The sequence below is a fragment of the Tupaia chinensis genome, unplaced genomic scaffold, assembly GCF_000334495.1.
Source record: "Tupaia chinensis unplaced genomic scaffold, TupChi_1.0 Scaffold000418_1, whole genome shotgun sequence".
Classification (NCBI taxonomy): Eukaryota; Metazoa; Chordata; class Mammalia; order Scandentia; family Tupaiidae; genus Tupaia; species Tupaia belangeri.
This window is the reverse complement of record NW_006159923.1, coordinates 703,313-712,619: the sequence shown is the minus strand read 5'-3', so window position 1 is coordinate 712,619 and position 9,307 is coordinate 703,313. Positions and strand designations below refer to the sequence as shown.

At 40.6% G+C, this 9,307-nt stretch overlaps 1 protein-coding gene across 2 annotated transcripts in view; it reads right to left on the bottom strand.

The window, feature by feature from the left end:
• DEFB118 (defensin beta 118) overlaps positions 1 to 8,824 on the bottom strand; it is an 11,816-nt gene extending 2,992 nt beyond the window's left edge. Inside the window, exon 1 of one of the 2 annotated variants that reach the window (XM_014590210.1) lies at positions 8,706 to 8,824. In XM_014590210.1, the coding sequence (XP_014445696.1) occupies positions 8,706 to 8,763 (58 nt within the window). In that variant the 5' untranslated portion in view covers positions 8,764 to 8,824. Of the gene's footprint in view, positions 1 to 7,434; positions 7,531 to 8,705 lie in introns of those variants that run through there. The other variant, XM_006154706.1, reaches the window with a different exon arrangement.
• Positions 8,825 to 9,307: the final 483 nt, after the last annotated feature.

The following is a 9,307-nucleotide window of genomic DNA, read 5'->3' as shown; positions in this document are numbered from 1 at the left end:
CTTTCTCTCTCTGGTCAAAGGAAACAAAATAATAACAATAAATATAATAAAATAAAATAATTAAAATTAAAGCTTAGATAAGAAGAGTGGTAGTGAAGTCAGAAATTATGATGTCAGAAATAACAAAAGCAGAAGACTCTAGAAAGACATCAAGAAAGGGGCCAACAGATGGTGTAGTGATTAAGGTGCTGGACTCCCACATGGCTGACTGGTGGTTTGAGTTCTGGACCTGGTGGTTTGAAACTCAAACCAGGTATGTGTGTGTGCATGCTGAAAATCCCAAGAGGAGAATGAAAGAAAAGGGATTACTGCATGGTTATTCATTCCCCCAGGGAGTGATTTCTCACTTTCCCTGTCTCTATTTTCAGGGTGTGCTTGTGCTCTATAGCAAAATAAAACTCTCTCTCAATAAGAAAAAGGATGATCAAGAAAAAGGAGAAAAAAGACCATAAAAAGAGGATATAATATAAATAAATAAAGTTCATTATGAAATGGTGAAATAAAAAAATACAACAAATTAAAAAGAACAAATGCACATTATTAATAACTGTACTCTAAATTGAAAACTTATATAAAATGGATAAATTTCTAAAAATATTCATGAATGGCATAGGAAGAAAATACAAACTTGAATAAATCAATAAGTGTTAAGAAACTGAAATAGTAATAGAAGGCTTCTTCCCAAAAGCCTCAGCCCTGAATAACCAAACAAAAAAAAAGTGGTAAAATAGGGTCAGTCTATGGTGTGATGGTTAAGGCGTCTGGATTCCACATGGCTGACTGTATAGTTCTAGTCCTGGATCTGCAGCGTTGAAAATCATGCAGGGCACATGTGTGTGCATGCCCAAAATCCCAAAAGGAGAATGGAGGAGAAGGGATTATGGAATGGCCATTCCCCCTGGGAGGGTGATTTCTCATTCTCTTTTTTTCTTTAGCAAATGCATGTGCCCTATTGCAAACTTTAAAAAATGATGGTAAGATATATATAATATAGAAATTTTATCATCTTACTATTTTAAGTGTATAGTTCGGTGGCCTTAAAGTACCTTCTCATTTTGTGTTAGCATTGCCACCACTCATACACAGAACTCTTTTCATTTTGCAAAATGGAAACTCTGTATCCATTAAACAGTAAATCCTCATTTTCCCCCTTTCTCCAGCCCTTGGCAACCACCATTCTACCTTCTGTCTCTATGAAGCTGACTACTCTAAGTACCTCCTATGAGTAGATCATGAAGTACTTTTTAATTTGTGACTGAGTTATTTCACTTAGCATGATGTCTTCAAGGTTCATCCATGTTGTAACATGTGTCAGAATCTCCTTTCCTTTTAAGGTTGAATAATACTTCACTGAATGTATATATCACATTTCCTTACCCATTCGTTTGTGTCTTTTCATTCACTGATGAACATTTGGGTTGCTTTCACTTTTTGGCTGTTGTAAATGCTACTACTATCCTAGATAATTTTAAAGGTGAGTCCAACTATTTTTCTTTTTTAAGAGAGATTTTTTACTAGAGGGCTCGTGTACTCACTGGAGAGACAGAGAAAGCAAAAAATCACCCCATAGGGAGGATGGTCATGGCACATTTTCTTCTCCTCCATTCTCCTCTCAAGATTTTGGGCATGCATGCACACATGCCTCTGGACTTGGGACTCGAACCACAGTCGACCGTGTGGGTAACCATTATGCCATCTGCTGGTCCTGAATCCTACTAGTTTTACAAAATATTTAAATACTGTTTTACATGAGATGTTCCAGAAAATAGAAAATTTAAAAATAAAGGAAAATTGGGGCCAGTAGGTGGTGTAGTGGTTAAGGCACTGGACTCCCACATGGCTGATTGCAGTTCGAATTCTGGACCTGGCGGCTTGTTTTCTCACTTTCCCTCTTTCTCTCTCTCTCTGTCTTCCTCTGGTGAGCACACATGCCCTATAGCAAATTAAAATATAATAATAACAAAATAAAATAAATATTTCTTAAAAAATAATTAAAGGAAAATTACCTGACCCATTTTATGATGCTGGTCTAATCTTGTTTTTTAGAATAAGAAAATTATAGATCTATTTTCTTTGTAAATACAGATGCAAAATACTAAATATATATATGTATGTGTGTATCAATATATATGTATATATACTATATATATTATATTTATATATTTCTCTCTTTTTTTGGAGAGGTTTTCGCTATAGGGTGCGTACGCTTGCTAGAAAGACAGAGAGAGACAGAGAGATAGAAAGCGAGAAATCACCCCCCAGGGGGGATGGCCACGCTGCAATCCCTTCTCCGTTCTCCTCTTGGGATCTTGGGCACACATGCACATGCGCCTAGCGTGAGTTTAAACCGCCGGGTCCAGGACTTGAACCTTAGTCAACTAGTGGGAGTCCAGCGACATAGCCATTACGCTAACTGCTGGTCCCAGTATATATATATTTTTTTTGAGAGGGAGGGTGTATGCACTTGCCAGAGAGACTGAGAGAGACAGAGAGACAGAAAGCAAGAAATCACTCCCCAAGGGGGTATGGCCACACTGCAATCAATCCCTTCTCCTCCGGTCTCATTTTGGGATTTTGGGCAAGCACACACACACTCCACTAAAGGAGGCAAGGAGAAAAAGGACCCTAATGCCCTTAAAAGGTCACCATCTGGATTCTTCCTGTTCTGTTCAGAATTTCACCTGGAGATCAAATTCACTAACCCTGGCATCGCTATTGCAGATGTGGCAAAGAAGTTGGGTGAGGTATGGAACAACCTAAGTGACAGTGAGAAGCGGCCTCACATCACCAAGGCCACGAAGCTGAAGAAGAATAGGGAATGATGTTGCTGACTCTAAGTCTAAAGGCAAGTTTGATGGCACAAAAAGTTCCACCACAGTTGCCTAGAAAAAGGTGGAAGAAGAGGACAAAGAAGATGAAGAAGATCAGGAGGAGGAACAAAAAGAGGAGGAAGAGGATGAATAAAAAAACTGTTCATCTGTCAAAAAAAAAGAAAGAAAAGAAATTCTAACAGAAGATGTGATCTTGTTGGATGGGATGACTTAATATTCAGTCCCCCTAAATTAACCCATACATTTAATGTAATTCTAATAAAAATCCCAGTGGAATGTCTGAAAACCTAGTTCTTTTGCTTTAAAATTTATAATAAAGTATAAAGACTAGTGATAGCTAAGATTACTTTTTAAAAAGAAAAGAAAAAAAAAAACCCTTGCTTTTCTAAACACTGGCGTACTGTAAAGCCATAGTAATACAACAAATATGCTATTGTCACCAGAACAAATAGACCATGAGAACAGAATAGAGAGCCTGAATGTTTGCAGTAACAATGCTATCACGAATCAACTCAGAAAGCACAAACTATTTAGCATACTCTGCTGGGAAAACCGACTCATTCCATGAGAAAAATAAAAAGTAGCTCTATGCATTCCATCTGTGGCTTAAACATCTTCTAGATGTGACAAATAAAATTCAAACATTATAAGAAGGTAATGGCAGAGAATCCTTTTGACACAAAAGTGGAGAAAAACTTCTTTAATAAGACTACCAAGCACAATGCAGAAGGCAAACATTATTAAATTGAATTAGACCATAATTAAATGTTTCCATTTAATGAAGGACAGATCATGGACAAAATTCATAGACAAGTAGATGGCAGGTTAGGGCATAGCCAGTGACTAAAATTGACAGGAAATACTATATTAAAAAACCCCTTCTGCATATCAGTAAGAATGCACAACTGCCCATAGGACAACAGGCAAAGAATATAGACAGGCAATGAGCAGAAGTGGAAATAGCCATGTGGTTATTCATTCAAGAAGTGTTTGTTGAATGCCCAGTGTTCAAGATGTAAGAGATTATATCCATTCAAAGACGGACCAAACCTTCTGCTCTCAAGAAGATATAGTCTTAAGGGAGATGCAGATTAAAACCACAATGAGATACCACTGAACCTTTGTCAGAACAGCGAAGATTAAAAATATAAAAAGTGATAAGTGTTGGCGGAGTTGTGCTGAAAGTGGAACTCTGCTACACTGTTGGTGGAAATGAAAATTGGTCCAGCCACTGTGGAAAACGATAGGGAGGTTCCTCAAAGATCTACAAATAGAACTACCATTTGATCCAGCAATCCTACTTTTGGGTGTCTACCCAGAGGACGGGAGAATGCTCATTCGAAAAGCACTTGTACATTAGTGTTTATTGCGGCATTATTCATGATTGCGAAGACACAGAGCGAACCCAAATGTCCATTAACAGATGAATGGATTGAAAAAGCATGGCACATGGGGCTAGCAGGTGGTGTGGTGGTTAAGAGCACTGGACTCCCACGTGGCCGACCACGGTTCGAGTCCTGGACCAGGTAGCTTGCTTTCTTACTTTCTCCCTTTTCCCCCTCTCTCTCTCACTCTGTCCCTCTCTGGTCAAATTAAAATAAATAAATAAATACAATAAAATTCGATAAAATAATTTAAAAAATTAAAGTGAAAAAGTATGGCACATATACTTTATGGAATACTTTTCAGCCATAAAAAAATAACAAGACCTTGGCATTTGATAGAAAGGGTCAAATATAGAAGATTTTTTTTTGCTGAATGAAGCAAGCCAGGCTATAAAAGAAAGATATTGTATGTATCCACTTAATATATACCAACTATCCACACTTTATGGTAGAGACTGAAATACTGGCGGGCATAAAAACAGTGAAAATAATTATGGACACTGAAAGCAGTGTGGGATGGGGGAGGGGGAAGAAGGGAAGGGTGCAGAGAAGGAGGGCAGGAGATAAGTAAGCATGACATTTGTGGAACACAGAACTGGTTTATTACCTGTTTGTAGCATGTATAGTATTCTCAACTGGACTAGTCTGAGAAGTAGTTCATGTTAGATTAATTCTCTTTATAAGTCAAATGATGTATATAGTGAGTGTATGTTAAAAAAATAAGAACAATTATAATCTGGAAACAAATGAAAAGCTATTTGCTGCTGCTGGTGTGGAGAGTAATGCCTTTGTCTTGACTGATAAGCATGGTAATCGTGCTGAAAAGAGAAGGTATAAAGGTAAAGGTATAAATGAAATATAATATAAAAAAGATTAAATGCGGGAACCAGCAGTTAGCGTAATGGCTATGTCGCTGGACTCCCATGTAGTCGACCGCGGTTCGCGTCTCGGACCCGGTGGCTTAAAACTCACACCGGGCACGTGTGCGTGCGTGCCCAAGATCCCGAGAGGAGAATGGAGGAGAAGGGATTGCGGCGTGACCAGCCCCCGCTGGGGGGTGATTTCTTGCTTTCTGTCTCTATGTCTCTCTCTGTCTGTCTGGCGAGCGCACGCGCCCTATGGCAAAAATCTCTCTCTCTCAAAAAAAAAAAGATTAAATGCAATATAAAAAGAATAATAATAAAAGTAAAGAAAAAGAAGATACAGTATTTTCAGAAACAATTAGTAATGTGATAAGTAAGAGAAGAAAGTAAAAGACACTTTATGTAAAATAGTCAGACACAGATGAGTCAGCATTGTGGAGAAAAACCAAGCAAGGGAGAAGGTGTCTTTTAGTCCTTTTTCACTGCTATACCAGAAGACCACAGATGGAGTAATTTATAAAGAAAAGAAATTTTTTTCTCACTGCTCTGAAAGCTAGACATCCAAGAACACGTTGCCGGCATCTGGTGAGAGCCTCATCCCACTGCAGAGGGTGGAAATGGGTAGGCAGGACAGAAAATTGGTGGATGCGCTTTCATAAGAAATCCATTCTCAAGATAACTAACTCTCTCCAGCAGTAGCAGCATTAATCTATTCCACCCTCATGACGTAATCACCTCTTAAAGATCTCACCTCCCAGTTCCATTACATTGACAAGTACATTCCAACATGAGTTTTGGTGGGGACATTCAAACCATAGCTGGGGAGGGAAGTGTGGGATTGAAAGAGAGGTAGGAAAAGATCTTACTGGGAAGGAAGCGAGAGAGTAAGTGAGGAGACTCACTGGGGAGAAAGTGTCCCGGATAGAGGAGGCGGCAAATGCAAAGGCACAAAGGCAAGATCTATCCCTAAACTTAAAGAAATAAACAAACATAAAATGTCTCTGGTGAGTGCAGAAAAAGTTAAGTGGAGAGTAACTGGAGAAAATATAATGAGGATTGAGATCACATAGTCTTGCAGGTCATTGAAAGGAAGCCCTTCCTACATTTTTTTTTTTTTAAGAGGTTTTCGCTATAGGGTGCATGCGCTTGCCAGACAGACAGAGAGAGACATAGAGACAGAAAACGAGAAATCACCCCCCAGGGGGGATGGTCACTCCGCAATCTCTTCTCCTCCATTCTCCTCTCAGGATCTTGGGCACGCACACACATGCGCCTGGTGTGAGTTCTAAGCCACTGGGTCCGGGATGCGAACCACGGTCAACTACATGGGAATCCAGTGACATAGCCATTACGCTAACTGCTGGTTCCCAGCCCTTCCTACATTTTGACCACAGGATAAGGTAAGTCTAGATTGGGGCCGGCAGGAGTCATGGGGTTAAGGGCACTGGACTCCCACATGGCCAACCGTAGTTTGAGTCCTGGACCTGGCGGCTTGCTTTCTCACTTTCTCTCTCTATCTCTCTCTCCACCCTCCCCCCAATCTGGTCACATGAAAATAAAAATAAATAAATAAAAAGTTAAATAAAATAATTTTAAAAAGAGAAAAGTAGATGAAAATGACAGTATAAGTTTTTAAATTTAATTTTACTAATTATTCTTATCATTATTTTAAATTTTGCTGTACGGCATGTGCACTCACCAGAGAGAGAAATAGAGAAAGTGAGAAAGCAAGATGCCAGGACTAGGACTCGAACCTCAGTCAGCCATGTGGCAATCCAACAACACCATGCTACCTGCTAGCCCCATGAGATTTTATACTCCTAAAAGTAGTGCTGAATGTTAGATTATGGTGATTAAAAAAATCCTCATGTTCTGGTGATGAGAGAATAGGAGGTCTCTATAAATATCTCTGATTTTTATTCTTCTTCCTTAAATGTAGAGGCTATCCGAGATAAAGCATGAAGAATTCATGCTTTTCCCAGCACTTCTACTCTTCCAAGAGGATGGCTTCGTATTTATATCGCTTACTGGCACCCTCAGGCTCGAAACCCTAGAACATATATTTCCTTCACTTCCTACACACCCTGAGTTTCTATGACCCACGGATTGCTTTCACAAATCTTTCACATTTGTCTCTTTCTTAGTCTCAAAAACCCCATCAGAATTCAAAGCAGACAATTGATTCCATATGGACCCCACAGAACGGTCCCTGATCATATCCGGAATTGCACCTGGAGATTACCCCAAATCCTGAAAGCTGGCAATTTCTGTTAGCAACCTCCTAAGAGACATAGAAGGGAGGAGTTCATGAAATTAAAAAAAAAAAATTTTGGAAATAAAATAGTTTAGACTTACCTTTAACTTGGCCATTTATATAGGAGTTCATTCTGTATAAATCCCTGCCCAAATACGAGGAGTCTTCAAAAGTTCTTGGAAAATGTGCATTACGAAAAAACTGTGCATGGATTTAAAGAAAAATTTTTTACACCAAAATGAATCCATACTTTAATTCCATTTTCCACAAGTGTTTTGGAGTCTCCTTGTAGGTAAACATATTCGTATAAGTATGTGCATTGATGCGTTGCTAGAAAAGTAGGGAATGTTCCAAATGATTATACATACGTGTTGGCTTGTCCTACAGTGAAACCTTCCAACTCCGTAAAGAATGAGAACTTTTCTTTGTGGTCACGTGGGAGGATGGCCACAAAATATTATTAAGTGAAAGAAAAATACTACATAACCGTGCATAAAGTGTGTTTGCCTTTTTTTTTTAAACCAGATATTTAGACTCTTTTTTTTTTTTTTTTGAGAGGTTTTTGCTATAGAGCGCGTGCGCTCGCCAGACAGACAGATAGAGACAGAAAACGAGAAATCACCCCCCGGGGGGATGGCCATGCTGCAATCCCTTCTCCTCCATTCTCCTCTTGGGATCTTGGGCACGTATGCACACGTGCCCGGCGTGAGTTTTAAGCCACCAGGTCCGGGACGCCAACCGCGGTCGACTACATGGGAGTCCAGCGACATAGCCATTATGCTAACTGCTGGTCCCTAGACTTGTTTTCATGTGAGACTGATCACACATTGAAATGTGCCTGGAAAGATGTCCCACAAAAGTGAAAGCAATCCCCTTTAGCAGCAATGTCGATGTTCTGGTCACGACTTTAAATATACTTCAAAAGACAAGTGGTTGTTCAAAGCTTAGACTTCCATGGGAGAAGGGAGGAGGGAAGTCTGTTCTATCCTCCACAGAACAGCTCTGTTCACTAAATATGGGAAAACACAAAGGACCTCATTTCAAGCTTTCACAAGACGTTGAGGGCCAAGAAAACATAAGGAAGTGGGCTTTGCAAATCCCTTCCAAGAGCTGTCACAAGGTGGAAAGAGAAGTAAAGTGAGGCAGGCCTGGGTCCTTGGATTATGGAACCAAGGACAACTCTGGGTGTTAGGGTTGCCCCTTTCTCCTGAGGGTAGAAATATAGAGTCTGTTGTAACACCCATAGGTTCTACCCTGTAAGGGATATCGTCTCAATGTGGGCGCTGTGGGGCTGCCCAGGCCGCGGGGCTGTGGTGGCACATTGGGACTTCCATTCTCCCTCCGTTTTCGCAGCTGCCTCAGTTCTGATTACCTGGGAGTACTTGGGGTATGAACGAAAGCACAGAAAGAGCCAGCAGCACGTCTCTCATGGTCCTTGGGAAGCAGGAGCGGAGGATCCAGGAGTCCAGAACACTGCGTGTATTGGGGATCGGACTAAGTGTTTTATTGGTCTCTCTGCGGGGGAGGGTGCAGAACTAGACAGATAAGTAAAAGCTTACCCATGCGAAACGTCAGCCTGTGGGCTGGACAGTGTCTGCGCCAGGCACTGGGAGCACATGCTGGGGGTTCTAGTCTGCGTCGAGGTGGTGGTTGGGCATATGGAGAGGGAGAACTCACTAGGATGTCGTCCTCACCTTCCCAGACCTCTCATCTGAGTCTAGCTCATACTCACCCTAGCATAATCCTACTTTTTGAATGATCAATATTTACCTGTCCCTCTCCCCTATGCTGAAATGTGAGTTTCCAGAAAATAGGGACAGGGTGCTCATTTTCGAATCCCTGAGGCACGAAGCACATTCTCAATGAAGGTTTGAGGAAACAAAAGAAAATAAACACAAGTCCATCTTAGAGGCTGAATCTCTCACTGACATGTGTGCCCAGCAGGGAAGGTGACCTGCCTGAGATAATAGAGCT